Raw genomic sequence first — 16,222 nt, forward strand, 5'->3', positions numbered from 1 at the left:
TCCATCCGCTTGGCCGGCTCCGTCCCCTCAGGTGGGGCGGGAGCTGCGTGATCCCGGCCGGGGGAGCGGGGAGGGATGCGGGGCTGTTTCCCGCCGTGCGTGACTGGCAGGGAGCAGGGCGGGCCGGGCCGGTGCCCTGGCTTGCCGGGGAGAACAGAGGGGCTGGGGAGCCGCGGTTCCTGCTCGGGGGGCTCTTCCCCGTGTCTTCGTGCCGGGGAAGTAACGTCTCTCCCTGTGCTCACCAGGCGTCCTGGGGCAGGTGCGGGCGGGCAGCGAGCACTGGTCTGCCACAGAGTTACAGGAGTCACTTTTTCTTACCTCTGCTTCATGGTTTGGAATGGTGAAATGCAGATAAAGAAGGTCATTTCCTTAGATCTGTACAGAGTGCCTTGGAAGCACTGCTGGGAAACGCATTCCCGTGAGGAACGTGACTGTTCCTCTGAAGGCAGGATGGACAACTGCAAACTGTAGTCGAAGAACTCACTTAAACAGTTCCAGAGCGAAATCTTTACTTGGGATCATAAGCCATTTCCAAGAAAAGTAATGTTATTTTTTTAAAAAAAGGAAAATTTTCCAAAAGTACTTAAATTACTTTCCAAAAGAGAAATAAAGATGAAACTACCAGTGCAATGATGTGATTTAATATTATAAACAGGAACTTCTGTCCCTGTGTAGTTTACTCAGTGTTTCTACAAATGTCAAGAGATTGAAGAAGGCTTTTAAACTTTTTACTGTTGTTGGTGGGTTTTTTTTTTCAAATTCCTGCCTTTCACAGAGTGTCTCTGTGAAATTTCCAAAAGAGTAGCAGGCTTTGCCAGTGAGTGAGGTTTGCTGAATTCAGGAAGGGAATTAGGTTCTCACTGTTAACTTCTGATACACAAAATGGGTCCAGAAGGACAAAGCTTCAAATTCCTGCCTTTCACAGAGTGTCTCTGTGAAATTTCCAAAAGAGTAGCAGGCTTTGCCAGTGAGTGAGGTTTGCTGAATTCAGGAAGGGAATTAGGTTCTCACTGTTAACTTCTGATACACAAAATGGGTCCAGAAGGACAAAGCTGCTGACATGATCTTATGTGACTATTAATTAGTGTATATTTGGATTACAGAGATTCTATGCAAACCTACCAACATGGCAAACAGGTGTTTAAAAAGAAAAAGTTAAATAATGTAACAGCTGAAAATATTTGTTATTAAGTCTTTTAGAGCATCCTTTTCCTTCACTTTCATGGAGTTCTGTCAGGAACGTCTTGTCTTCTGTTGTCAGTTTGAAAGCCTCTGGAGGTCTCTAAAGAAAGCAATCGCTGTCTTGGTGGTGAGAGCATGAGCTGGCATAACTGGAGCTGTTGCTGAAGCCTGCTGCTTCCTCTGTGCAAGAAGTACCTTTAAGAGGGGATAGAGAGGAAAGCAGTTTGTATGTAATTCAGAAGTTAAGTTGTGATGAACTTGAGCCACCACTGCTGTTGAAATGCTGTTGTAAACACTTGCAGTGTCACAAAATAAAATCTCAACTGGCCAAGCACAGCCTTAGGTATGAAACTTGGGCACAGCTTTGTCCTTTTAGTTTAGATGTTTTCCAGATTGCTGTTGGATTATAGCCTGTCAAAGGCTACTGTTAATAAAACAACTCATCAACTTGGTATTTCATATAGAATTCTGATAAAACTTCTGGTCTGTCCTGAATTTAGTTGTGGGTTCTGTTCTCTCCCTCTGCTGATGAGATCGCAGTTGTAGTCCTTGAACATACCAGCTATTCTTTACATGAACAACAACATTTCTGTCAACCCAAGACTTACATTTTTGTAAACCGCGTCTCTTAAGTAGAGCAGAATTTTTCTTGTCTCTTGCAACTCAAAGTACAAAACTCTGCCCACCATGTTCATGTTTCTTATAATAGCTGCATGTTGTCTTGCAGATTATAGAAAAGCATGAAAAAGTAAGAGCAAAAGTTGGAATTTTTGGGAAAGGACCAATGGATGTGAACAGTGTGGGTAGGCACAGCATAAACAAACCCACTTGAAGGTTGTATTAATGACAGAGGAGAAGCTGTTCATCCCCTCGAGGCTGTAGGTTGTGGGACTGTATTGGAAAGGAAAACAGTGGTAAAGAAGGTAAACCCAACTCCTGTGTGACACTATTCTGTGCTAATGGATTATGGGCTCTGAAAGTTTGTAGCATCTTTGGGGGGAGCCTTTGTAAGGTGAGCTTGTATTTAATAGTGGTGCTAGATGCTTTACTGCTAAGTACATTCTTAGAAGAGTGGCCTTTGGCTAGATTATTGTTTCCAAGGACCAACTCTTTAAACAGGCCTGTAATTGCCAAGGCTGAATTGGGTGTGAGAAGTCACATTTCTTTCTAGCCTAATGGATAATATGTCTAAAAACACAGGCAAGTTTTTGAGCATCAGGGCTTTTTTGAATCTGAATGGAGTGAGCATGATCATAGAGTCCGAACCTCCTTGTGGTTTAGAATAGGAATGAGCAGATGAAAACTGGAAGTTGTTTTTTGTGGTGTAGTTTTTCTTAATATTCAATAGAAGGTGAATTGAAAAGCTCTGGTGAATTGCAGTTCCACTGAAATTATTGACATCTTGGGAGTTAGGATTTCATCCCTGCTCACTGATGTGTCAGTGGTTCTATTGACAGTGCTTTACAGGTAGTTATCAGTACTTCTGTTTTTTTCTCCCAGATTCTTTGGATTTAAACTGCATTAAAATACTGTATCTGTTATTTCTAGAGTAACGATTTCAAGATGCCAGGTGGTGCAAGAATCTCATTCAATGCTGTGGAGTCCTCTCTTTCATCTTTGAAAAACTGCCAGTCTTACATAAATACTGGAATGGATATTGCTACTCACATTGCCTTTGACCTTGTGGAAAGTTTCAGTAAGTATATTCTCTCTTTCACTGCATCCTGAATCTGACAGACAAATCACAGAATCACAGAATCTTAGGGGTTGGAAGGGACCTCAAAAGATCATCTAATCCAACCCCCCTGCCAGAGCAGGATCACCCAGAGCACATCACACAGGAACATGTCCAGGTGGGTTTGAATGTCTCCAGCGAAGGAGACTCCACAACCTCTCTGGGAAGCCTGTTCCAGGGCTCTGTCACTCTCACAGGAAAGTTTTTTTCTGATATTTACATGGAACCTCCTCTGTTCCAGTTTGCACCCACTGCCCCTTGTCCTTTCACTGGACATCACTGAAAAAAGCCTGGCTCTGTCTTCCAGGCACTCACCCTTAACATATTTGTAAACATTGATGAGGTCGCCCCTCAATCTCCTCTTTTCCAAGCTAAAGAGACCTAGCTCCCTCAGCCTTTCCTCATAAGGGAGATGTTCCACTCCCTTCATCATCTTTGTGGCTCTGTACTGGACTCTTTCAAGCAGTTCCCTGTCCTTCTTGAACTGAGGGGCCCAGAACTGGACACAATATTCCAGATGTGGCCTCACCAAGGCAGAATAGAGGGGGATGAGAACCTCCCTTGACCTACTAACCACACCCTTTCTAATGCACCCCAGGATGCCATTGGCCTTCTTGGCTACAAAGGCACATTGCTGGCTCATGGTCATCCTCCTGTCCACCAGGACCCCCAGGTCCCTTTCTCCTACCCTACTCTCCAGCAGGTCAGCCCCCAGCCTGTACTGGTCCATGGGGTTGTTCTTCTCCAGATGCAAGACTCTACACTTTTCCTTGTTGAATTTCATCAAGTTTCTCCCTCCCCACCTCTCCAGCCTGTCCAGGTCTCGCTGAATGGCAGCACAGCCTTCTGGTGTGTCAGCCACTCCTCCCAGTTTAGTGTCATCAGCAAACTTGCTGAGGGCACATTTAACAGTACTGGCCCCGGTACTGAGCCCTGAGGGACTCCACTAGTCACAGACCTCCAACTAGATTCTGTCCCATTGACCACAGCTCTCTGACTTCCTCCTTTCAAACAGTTCATGATCCACCTCACTACCTGATGAGGTAATGAGGTAGACCTGATAAGTCCTAGGCCGATGTAGTTTGACTTAATTTCAATATCTTTCTTCATTATAGGAACTGTACCTCTTCTGGCTCGACCAGTGTTTTCATTCCAATCACTCAGTTATCTTAAACGATAAATTCAGTGAAAAGATAATAGTCCCCTGACTACTCCACTTGGACTTCAAGTTCTGTTCCTTATACAATGCCGTTAAGAAAGATACTGGGTTTCTGTGTTGTGACACACTTTGCTGAACAAAATATTTTCAGTGTTTTAGAATTTGCATCATCTGATCTGTCACAGAATCACAGAATTGTCAGAGTTGAAGGGGACCTCTAGAGATCACCTAGTCCAGCTCCCCTGCTAAGCCAGGAGCCCCTAGAGCACATTACTCAGGACTTCATCCAGGTGGGTTTTTAGTATCTCCAGTGAAGGAAACTCCACAACCTCCTTGGGCAGCCTGTTCCAGTGCTCTGTCAGCCTCACTGTAAATAAGTTTTTCTCATATTTAAATGGAAATTCCTGTTTTCCAGCTTGTGCCTGTTGCCCCTCCTCCTGTCACTAGAAGTGCTGAAAAGTCTGGCTCTATCCTCCTTGCACCCACCGTTTAGATAACTACAGGCATTAATAAAGTCTTCACTCAGCCTTCTCTTATCCAGGCTAGAGAGACCCATCTCTCTTAGCTTTTCCTCATAAGAGAGATGCTCCAATCTCCCAGTCATCTTTGTTGCCCTCCACCGGACTCTCTCTAGTAGTTCCCTATCCCTCTTAAACTGTGGAGCCCAGAACTGGACACAGTATTCCAGACGTGGCCTCACCAGCACAGAGTAGAGGGGAGAATAACCTCTGTCGACCTACTGGCCACACTATTCCTTATGCATCCCAGGATTCCATTGGCCTTCTTGGCCACAAGGGCACATTGCTGGCTCATGGGTAATTTACTATCTACCAACACTCCCAGATCCTTCTCCTCAGAACTACTTTCCAGCAGGTCCACCCCTAACAAATATATTTATGCTTGGGGTTCTTCCTCCCCAAGTGTGGGACCCTACACTTACCCTTGGTGAGCCTCATGAGGTTTCTCTCTGCCCAACTCTCCAGCCTGTCCTAGTCTCACTGAATGGCAGCACAGCCCTCTGGAGTGTCAGCCACTCAACCATGTTTGGTATCATCAGCAAACTTGCTGAGGACACGCTCTGTCCCCTTGTCCAGGTCATTGATGAATATATTGAACAAAACCGAGTGTTGACCCCTGGGGGGGACACTGCTGGTTATAGGCTTCCAACCCAACCTTCTCCATTATTCTCTATCCTCTGAGTTCTGTCACACAGCCAGTTCTCAGTCCACCTCACTGTCCACTCATCTAGTCTACACTTCCTGGGTTTCCTAATGAGAATGTTATGGGAGACAGTGTCAAAAGTCTTGCTGAAGTCAAGGTAGGTAACATCCACTGCTCTCTCCCCATACTTGACTGCTCAGCTCTTACAGACCAGGTTGAATGGGGCTCTGAGCAACCTGACCTAGTGGTAGGTGTCCCTTCCCATGCAGAGTGTTAGGATTAGATGATCTGTAAGTTTCTTTCAAACATAAACCATGCTGTGATTCCTCACAGAGAGGGTGATTAGACATTGGAATGGACTTCCTAGGGAAGTGGTAGAGGCACTGTCCCTAGATGTGTTCAAGGCTGGATGTAGCACTTATTGGCATGGTCTGGCTGATGTGATGCTGTTAGATCATAGGCTGGACTTGATGATCTTAAAAGTCTTTTCCAGCTTTGGTGATTCTGTGTGATTCTGTGATTCTACATCCAAAAGATATGTGGTGATTTCACTTCTCGAATTGTTAGTCATCTGTCCTACTTAGCCTTTATTTTCTGAGGCAAAATATTAATTTAATTTTGAGCCAGCATTAGATAATATATTGCTGCATTCCTTTTCCTGTCCCATTTGCAATTGGTTTCAATTTCCTTTAAAAAATTCGTACAGCTTTGTACAGCTTTTGACAGGTTTCATTGCCAGGCTTTGTTGAGGCAAATAATTCTGTTGTAACTTTTTATTTTCAAAGCACTATATCTGTGAATGTATTTTGTTGCTTTTGATTTTCATATTGGACAATGCTGGGTTTTTTTGGGAATAGTACCAAAAAGTTTCATAGCAAGTACACAGGAGAAGTTACATTTACAGCTGGGGTTAATTAGCTGAGAAGGCAGGGTAAGTGATGTCTATTTCCTCTCTTAATTGCTATTTTCCACAAGCTCAATCCTGAAAACATTTACTGGTAAGTGTATTTCACAGAATGCTAGGAGTTGGAAGTCTGTGGATGTTGTCTACCTTGACTTCAGCAAGGCCATTACAAGATTTCCCACAGCATTCTCTTAGAGAAGCTGGCTGCTCATGGCTTGGATGTGCATACATTTTGCTGGATAAAAAACTGGTTGGATGGCTGGGTCCAATGAGTTGCGTTCAGTGGAGTTAAATCCAATTGGGGCTGGTCATGAGTGGTGTTCCCCAGGACTCAGTGCTGGCACTGGTCCTGTTTAACATCTTTATTGATGACTTGCATGAAGGGATAGAGTGCACCCTCAGTAAGTTTGCTTGGGTGGGAGTGTCGATCTGCTTGAGGGTAGGGAGGCTCTGCAGAGGAATCTAGACAGGCTTGACTGTTGGGCCAAGGTGAATAGCATGAATTTCAGTAAGGCCAAATGTTGGGTCCTGCACTTTGGCCACAAAGACCCCTGGCAGAACTACAGGCTTGGGGAGGAGTGGCTGGAGAGCTGCCAAGCAGAGAGGGACCTGCGGGTGCTGATTGCCAGCAGCTGAACATGAGCCAGCAGTGTGCCCAGGTGGCCAAGAAGGCCAACAGCATCCTAACTTGCTTCAGGATCTGTGTGACCAGCAGGACCAGGGAGGTGATCCTACCCCTCTACTTGCCCTTGGTGAGGACGTACCTCGATCACTGTGCGCAGTTTTGGGCATTGCAGGATAGGAAGGACATTGAGGTGCTGGAGAGGGTGCAGGGAAAGGCAACTAAGCTGATTAGGGGTCTGGAGAACAGGTCATATAAGGAGAGGCTGAGGGAGCTGGGCCTGTTCAGCCTGGAAAAGAGGAGGCTGAGGGGAAACCCCATTGCTCTCTACAGCTACCTGAAAGGAGGTTGTGGTGAGGTGGGTGTTGGCCTCTTCTTCCTGGTGACCAGCTATAGGACAAGAGGAAATGGGATCAAGTTGCACTAGGGGAGGTTCAGATTGGATATGAGGAAAAATTTCTTCCCAGAAAGGGTAGTGAGGCATTGGAACAGGCTGCTCAGGGAGTTGGTGGAGGCACCGTCCCTGGAGGTGTTAAAAAAACGGGTAGACGTGGGGTGTCAAGAGATGGTTTAGTGGGTAGGGGTGTGTAAGGGTGACTTGATGGTGTGGAAGGTCTTTTCCAACGCTCATGATTCTGTGATTCTGTGATATAGTCCATCCTCCCTGTTAAAGCAAGTGGCACAGGATTGCTTCCAGACAGGCTTTGAATGTCTCCAGGGAAGGAGACAACCTCTCTGGGCAGCCTGTTCCAATAAATATTTAATATTTATCAAACAGTACATGGTAGTGTTTGCTGAACTGGCCACTGTTTAATGCAGTATCATGGAGGGATTTCCTGTAAATGTACCTGATACTAAGTTAGATCCAAAGATCAAACTAGATAATTTCTCCCTACTTTCTTACGTAGGGTAGTGGGTTTGCTCTGGAGTTGTATTTGAGATGGTTTCTAAGCAGCAACACCATAGTATTTTTTTTCATTTTTTTTCTTTTATTTTTATTCCTTTTTTTCTTTTTTTTTCTTCCTTTCTTCCACAGTGAACAGTGATTTGTTAGAGAACCTGTGTGTATTTTCTTAACTTCAGAGCTCCAGTAAAGCAGAGAAATATAAATAAACAAATTTAAGTTTTGACAATTTCAGTTTCTTTGATAAGGGGTTTTATGGTATGTCCACTTTGTGGGTGTTTCGTGGTTTGGTAAAAATCCCTTCCTGCCTGTTAGTGCTGTAGGGCTTGGAAAAGGCTCCTCCCTTTCTGATGAGTTCAGTGGAGAATGATACAAAGAACACGTCTAAGGGATGTATAAATAAAACTGTGGTGTTTCAGCACTTTTGCATGCAAGTATCTTCCCTGGATGTGTTTGAGGGGCATTTGGATGTGGTGTTGGTGCATATGGTTTAGGTGAGAACTTTGTAGAGTAGGGATGGTGGTTGGACTCGGTGATCCCAAGGGTCTTTTCCAACCTGAATAGTTCTATGATTCTATGTAATTTATAAAGCAGCCACGATTGTTCAGGTGAAGTGAAAATCAAAGCTCACTAGGGGGCAGAAGAAGATAGGAAGTACACAGTTCTTCCATTTACATGTCAGAATTGAAAGAAAGTGGCCTCTTTACCTGTCTGTTGATCTGACCATGATCCTTGAGTAGCCTCAAGTCCTCTTCAGTTAAACTATTCAGAGAACAAAGAACTCTTACAGTGGCTATGGAAGCTGTAAAATCCTCTGAGAATGATTTTGAATTTAAGCTTTTTAGATAGATGGTAGTAGTGTTACATAGTATAAAGAGGGAATAAATGAAACGAGAGGGCTGCAGATAGAGGCGCCAGACTTGTGGGCAGGAATTGGCTCAGGATATTCCAAGATTTACAGTAAGCTCCTAACCTATACTAGCTTTTCTTCAGACATCTGAGGTGCTTTGCAAACACTGGCTAAGCCTCTCAGCTCTCTGGGAGGTAAGTAATGGTAACAGGGATTGCTCACTTCACCACTAATGAAATTAAAATCTCTTGGGTGAGTAATAGGTGCAATATAGAAACATTGTAAATGTATCATAATCCAAAAGGCTAAATTAAAATTTCCTCCAACTGACTGAAACAACTGAGAAACCTTTATTAGAGAAGATTAAGATTTTTGAGTTGGACATCAGATGAAATTGCTTACTCACGAATATATCACAATAGATCTTTCACACCTGTATTTTGACGTGATGTTTGAAAGTTTCAGAAATAAATCAAACGCTGGGTTTTCACTTAAGCAGTAATTTCATATGAACAGTGCCTCCTGTTCAATTGAGACTGTCCTTTCTCTCTACACTGTAAGTGCTTCTAGGAACCAGCTGTCTACGTACTGACTCACTTTAGTCCTGCTTAAATAGAATATGTCTGTTTCTGGGTAAAGGTGACATGGCTGCAAGCCAGTGCTCGTACTGATGCTACCATTGATTACCATGCCTACTGTTCATTGCTGTACTGCTGTTGTTCAATTCATTCTGTCTTAAGAGCCCTGTGGACATCTATTAGTTCTGAAAAATGAACACTTTTGCTCTTCATAGTTAACTTACACGAGACCATTACATTCTGGCAATAACAACAAAGCCTTTTAGTTTGGATACAGTTCTCAGGATTGGGGTTCTTTTGCTCAGAACTTCCTACTAACTTGGTATTTTCTCCTATAGCTTTTGACTTTCTGTTCTGGAAAGATAAAGTAATCTCACTGAACACAGCTATTCTGGGGAGTACAAACAACTGTTAGAGAAATTGAAGGGGAGGAAGAGTTCAACTGGATAATTAAACATTGTAGCTCTGCAATAAATATTGGTCCTAGAAGTCTAGAGAAGAGAATCACTTTCCTAAATATAAATTGCAATTCGGATTACTTTGACGATCCAAAGTCTTATGCCTCTCATCACATGGTCCCATATTTTGAAATGTATGACAGAATGTAACAGTCTAATTTTCCATGACCTTGAATAAGTTTGTTTTATTATTTTCTGCAAAATAATACTACTAATGAAAGCAATGCTTTCCTGTTTCTTTTGAACAACGAGAAGATTTAATATCCAACATTTCTAGGCAGATTCACATTGATCTCTATATATCCTATAGTTCTCTTGACATCTGCTTGCAGTCCACAACAGTAAATTTGAAGTTATTTCCATCCCTTTAAGCTTTATTTTATGCTGGGAAATGTATTTTATTTGGGAATCCTAGTGAGAGATAATATCAAGTATGGATTTTTTACTTGGAATTGTAAATAATAACCGACCTCAGATGAAGATGTCAACGGGAGACTATTTCACAGTAGAATTAAAACAGCCTGCAATGTCTGTGAGGCCCCTAATGATGTAAATACTCAGGATCTGTTCCCAGCTTTGTACTACCTGCCCTTTCTTACATGCCTTCTAGCATCTTGTTCACTGCTGCTGCACACTGGAGATAAGTCTTAAGTTAGCTCTTACCGCAGTGATTCCCAAGTCTCTTTCTTCCAAGGAATCCACTGCTCACAGTGTGCTGTAAGGATGAGATACTGTTGTAAGGTTCATTGCCAAAATTGCATTTAACCAAGTCTTAATTTCATCAGTGATTCTGTTGCTTAGTCCACTAATACACTTATGTCAATTTTGTCCTGTATAGGTTTGTGAAAAGCAATTAGTAGTGTTAAATGTTCAGGTCAGGCACTGCTTATTATGAACATGCATGATTTCTAGCAAAATAAGGCAGAGTTTCTGCTAATTGCTGTAAATCTAGAGGAAGAATAATTCTAATGTATCTGATGCTGAAAACATTTTATTTTTCAACTAACTTTGTTGATGTCTGTGAAGAAAGTTTTGATTAAGATCTCCCTGTTCTTTGAGAATCTACAGACTTTTAGCACTGAGCGTCTTCATGGTGTTGTGCTGTGACCATGTGTTGGCAAGGAGACAAAATTTTGAAAGATCCTACAAGGGATTAAGGATCTGTATTTAGAGGTGAAAACTAGTTTCACCAAACAATGTAAATGGGAAACAGCCAATTTAAAACAATTTTATATAATGAGTTAAAAAGAAAGATGACTTTTCTGCCCATCTCATCTTTCTGCTGATTATTTTTAGATATTGACATTGTCTAGAGGTCATATTTTTCTCTTCTTTCAAGAATAGCTTTGTGGTATAGAAAGATTTTTAAATGTTGCTATATAAAAACATGTAAAAAGGAGAACAGACTGTGCACAGTTGGTTTCACTATGTCCACCCTGTTCTCAAAACACTGGGGTGTTCTGTGGCCTAACCTAGCAAAATACTGAAGGAAAGAATACGTTGAAATTCTTGAGTAGCCTACAAACTTTCACACTTGATTTATTTTTTAAAGCTTAAGCACATGATTATATCCATTTCTGGATTTGAGTCCTAATACATATGTGAATTTGAAGGTGATGCTGTTTAAAATAAATTATTGTACAAGTAAAATCATCTAAGTTTTACTGTAATTTGCATCTTCCTAAATTTAGCCTCAATATGTTGCTTGAGTTTTAGTAGTGTGCTTGAAAATGGAATTCACTAAGTCAGTAGTTGTTTGGCAGTGTCTCTTAATTGTAATGCTCCTAGTATTAATTTTAAGCCCCCTTTTGACTTCACTGCACACTGAGAAACACCTGTTTCTACTGCTATTTTACATTCTCTTTGTTGCTGAACTGCCTTTACTTAAAGTGGTTCTATAGAGTTACAAAGCACAGCTGGACACCCACATGAAACACTTGAGAGATAAGTCTAGTTCTCTGTTTTTGTTATTAGTGTAACCTGCTATGAATGTGGACTGATGTGCTGTTAATGATATGAAGATGCTGGTCCAGTATAGATGGGCCATATCCAAGACAGGCTTCCATTCCCAGCTCTGCTCAGTTACCAGGTGTGAATTCTGTTACCTTGTTGAGCACAGCAGTTTTATCTGACTCCTTAGGGGAAAGAAGCACACCTTTCTCAAGAATATGGGACTGTGAAGTAGAGAAAGTTGTAGATACCAGAACAGAGGATACTAATTCATGGTTGCTTGCTCTTCAGAGGGGTCATTGCTTTTTGTCTGTGGGCTGGAGCCAAAGCTGTTTGGAGCTGGGGGCAATGTCCAGTACAATGGAAAAAAATTGGGAGGGCTAGAGTGTATGCAAACTACAGCCAAAATTATAAGAATTTTTAGTATAGCACTTCTGAAAACTTTTTAAAGCATTGACAGATAGAGTTTTGTCCGATTAGCTGAACAGGTTTTAAAGTAGAGAGCAAGATGTTTCCTTGATGTCTAGGCCTTTCTTCAAACCACATATCACATTCCCACTGTAAAGTGTAGAGGCCGTGGAGTGTAGAATACCTGGGTGGGAAGCAGTTACAGCTCCTGAAATCTCATTTTATGTGAGGGAGAAAAAAAAGAGCTGTTTTTCTTTTTCTTAAAACCTTGCCCAAAAATGTCACGGTCAGCTGCCAACTGTGGCTCCTTGTCATCTGAATTATATAGTAGTGATCTTCCTGTAGCAATAGCAGGGTCTGCTTGACAATTCCTCCTCTCTTTTACCACACTTGGTAGGATTTTTCTGCTGACCAGTATGTACAGGACAGGCCTATAGGTCTCACAGAGTTCCGATTCTTTGGCAGGTACCCCAGATTAAGTTAGCCCCTCACAGCTCTGGCTTTTCCTGCTTGTCTGTTCATTTCCTGTTGCATAACCTTCATTCTGGCCACTTACCCCATCTGCTTGTTCCCTTGGCCCCAAAGCTGACTCCATGCTTTGCATCATGTGTGCTGCTCTGTGTATCACCATCTGCAATGTCCTGCCTTTACTGATTGCTTTCTCGTCTCCAGATTGCTTGGGATCCACTTGTGTCATGATGCCTGTTAAATACTAGCCAAACAGTAGTTGGTAACGTAGAATCTTTTTCCAGTGTGGATTTAGCTCTGTGAGATTGCCCACAGCACTTTGGTTTCTCTCACTGCTCTCTTAAAATGATGTGAAACAGGAGTCACTGTAAACATTGCTGACCCTTGTTGGCGTGGGAGGGAGTGTAGAAAATAGAGACACAGTGGTCAGCCTAGTTTTATGAAATCATCATCAGCATTTTAATAGGCAGTTCATGAGTTTCTGTGGAATATCCATTATTCTTGCATACAGTGGCTTTCTAAACACATTGCAGCAACCAGCAGCAACCAGTCAGACTTGAAGATCACCACTGAGAGGAAGGGACCTTCCCATGGAAGTTTCTCTGTCATTGACCTAAACCTTCTCCAGTTTGGAATGGTACAGACTCCAGTATAAGGATGGACTCTGTAGCTGTGTTTGAATATAAAATGGTTTGTTTAATTTGTTTCCTTTGTTATTTGGGGTTTGTTTTAATATATTTTTTTAGTTTATTTTTCATTGAAAATTCAAATGCAGGATTCCTGCAGTACCATAATAGAACTTGAGTTTTAATATTGGCAAAGTTCTTGTGCATGAAATGGCCCTGATGTGGTTCTTATGGGATCCAGAAATGAACCTGCTGACACCTGTGCTTTCAAAATTTGGATGCTCTGTTAGTTGCCATGGTGTTAGAGATCATTGTTCTTCATAAAAATAATAAAAAAATAAGGTGCTTGTCATGAGAATAGTCTGTAGTATATATAGTGTACTATAGGATATGGTATATCTGCTTGAGTAAGAGGCAGCATGAAAGTTTGTTGACTGAGGAAATGAGCAGGACTTTAATTTGCTATCCTGTTCTTGTTCAGGGAAGATAAGCAGTGTCAAGATGTTTTCTTGCACATCCTTTGCATGTGAATTGTGTTCTTGTTAGGTCACTCTTCACCTCACTGTGGCCTCATAATGGACAAAGCTGTGGCCTGTTCTGTAGGTGTTCTACATGAGGAATTGTTTTTCCTTGTAAGCCCATGTATCCGTGAAGATGCTCATGGGAAGCTAATAGTAAACAGACAATTCTTTATGCAGTGTAGAAATAGCATTAAAATTGAGTACTACGTTACCTCTTTAGGGACATGATGGAACAATCTTACCTGAATTTGAAATCCCTGAGTATGCCTCAGCCTCTCAGAATTTACCTGTTTTTTAGGTTAAAGTAAAGGGTTGCAGAATTTTTTTTTCTCTTTTTCTTGTTGGAGAGTGAAAGAGTAGAATGTCAAAGTCCATCCTGGAGATAAATGGCTTTTCACTGATGCTTACTATACAAAAATGCTTTCCACCTATGAGAAAAAGTACTGGCAAAACCAGAGAGAAACCAGTGATCCATGAAGTTCAGTAGCCCTCTGTGTCAGCCTCTGCCAGATGCTTCCTGTGTAGCTGCAAGAATTCCCTCACTATACCAAGCTGTACACAGAGGAAGTTTCTTTCTGACCCAAGGCATTTATCTGCCAGAGGCTGTTTGTTAACTGGTCTGCTTTGTTGCTACACCAGTGTCTGTGGTACTAGTTGGTGCTGTGCACAGACTCAGTGTAGGCACCAAAATTACATCTTTCTTCTTGGGAAGGTTCTTTTCCTGTTGTTTAAAGTAAACTTCTATTTGGGGGTTTCAGATTCCCTTTCTCAGAAATGCTGGTTCCCTATTATGTTGTGGTTCTTGGATTGTTTTATACGTATTTAACTTTTCAACTAACAATGAGGAAGATATATATGTTTTCTTGAAGTAGGCAAGTAAATGGTGTCACACTAATTAGTTTTTAGTTTTTGAAACAAAAAGGACTGGTCAGATACCTGTGAAATGCTTTTCTGAAGACCAAAAGAATTACATTTTGTGCATTATGAAGTTCAGTCAATACCAACATTTTGACAAAAAAGGGCTAGATTAATTTGTTGTCTTACCTTTATGCTTCAGTAATAGCAGTGCAGAAATTGCTTAGAACATTTATAGCCAGCACTGATGAGCCCAGAATAGAGTACACTGGTTGGTACTGAAGGCTGCCTTTCAAAGAGCTGCCTGAAAAATGAGAAATTGGAAATGTACTTTTTTTCAAAATCTGGAAAAATATGACTTGTAATGAAAGATCTGTGCTCTTTTATATTTATCCAGAAACCACCCTGACCATAGTCTGTAATCTTACAAAGTGGGAAGAAAAAAAAAAAAAGTAGGGTTGTTACTATTTTCTAGCTGGAGTTTTGACTGTAGAAAGAACACAGTGCAGGGAGAGGAAAGTAGCTTATTAGGCAGAATGCTTGTGTTCTGCTGGCTTTTCGTTTTGTGTACGCGATAAGCTGGGTGCCTCCAAGTATCTTTGTTCTTGAACTTAAACATTTCTCTAAGGAAAGAGAAATCCATCAGGTGGCAGCAGAGGCTTTCCTGCAGCTTGTGCATTCTCATAGAAAGGTACTGACAGTTTGCCTGTGAACAGAAGGTGGTACTCTGGACAGTCACGGTTTTTGTCAGAACTCTAGTGAATGCTCAGATGAATACTGCACAATTTTAATTTCCTGTGTTTCAGTAGGTGGTATTCTCATAGTGTCTGATTTCAAATACATACATACATATGTATATGTGTGTGTTTATACTTTTTTTCTTTTATACTTTTCTAATGAAGTGGGTTATTTTCTCCCCCAGAGGTCACTATGAGTGAGGGGGGTTTGTAGTCACCTCGTGGGTTACCTCATGTACCCAGAGTCACTATAAATTTCCCAGTGTCCTAGATCTCATAAATTCTCAGCAGTCTTCAAAATAGATCATAAGTGAGATTTAAATGCTGTACAGACCTTTTTGTGGACCCTCTGCATGCCAGTGATGTTAACCTTGAGAGAATGAGTGAGCTTACAGCTCTAAGTTATAGGCTTGAAATTGCTGGGTGAGGTTCTTTGGCCTCTACTATGCATGAGATCAGAATAGATGATCTTAATGGTCGGTTCCAGCTTCAAAATACTATGAAGTACTGCAGAGGTCTTGTGTGGGCTCTTTTGCACAAAGATAAATCAACCTCTTTGAACAAAAGCCAGAGAGGAATACTTTATCTGAATAATTTACTGTATGAAAATATCCTCTGTAGTATATTTAATCTGTCATTTTCTTTTCCTCATATTTCTGCCACAGAAACGTGGTGAGGAGAAAATACTGCTAACTCCTGTTTGAATGTAGAGGCAGACAGTATATATAGAAAGTAGTGTGGGCTTTGAAGAACCCACTCTGAAAGCTTAAATTTTTATCAATTTCTGTAGATCAGTATTTAGCTTTCAATGATCTAATAGTGTGCCTAAATAACTATGGAGGGAGGAGAAACCCACAAAAGTAGGAAATAATCTGGAGCTGGCAGCATTTAGAAATATTAAGAATATAAAGCAATTATATTTTTTTTTCTTGATTCTTTCCATTAGGAAAGATTTGCCTGGGTTTAATGTAAGCATTGTGCTGACATGTTCTCAATGTGTGGTCAAAACATGAAAGAAGCCCTTATGTAGACATGATCATTCTGAAATACTCATCTTCATACCCTACCAATAGACACAGGACACTTCCCCCCCCCCCCCCCCCC

The 16,222-nt window shown here is 41.6% G+C and overlaps 1 protein-coding gene across 1 annotated transcript in view; it reads left to right on the forward strand.

Moving 5' to 3' along the window:
* Nucleotides 1-2,732: 2,732 nt before the first annotated feature.
* Nucleotides 2,733-16,222, forward strand: part of NSMCE2 (non-SMC element 2, MMS21 homolog (S. cerevisiae)) — a 131,677-nt gene continuing 118,187 nt past the window's right edge. The window contains exon 1 of the mRNA XM_009997613.1: nucleotides 2,733-2,878. Coding sequence (XP_009995915.1) covers nucleotides 2,746-2,878 — 133 coding nt within the window. The 5' untranslated portion in view covers nucleotides 2,733-2,745. The remainder of the gene's footprint in view (nucleotides 2,879-16,222) is intronic.

Source organism: Chaetura pelagica, unplaced genomic scaffold, assembly GCF_000747805.2.
Source record: "Chaetura pelagica isolate M959 unplaced genomic scaffold, ChaPel_1.0 scaffold1, whole genome shotgun sequence".
Classification (NCBI taxonomy): Eukaryota; Metazoa; Chordata; class Aves; order Apodiformes; family Apodidae; genus Chaetura; species Chaetura pelagica.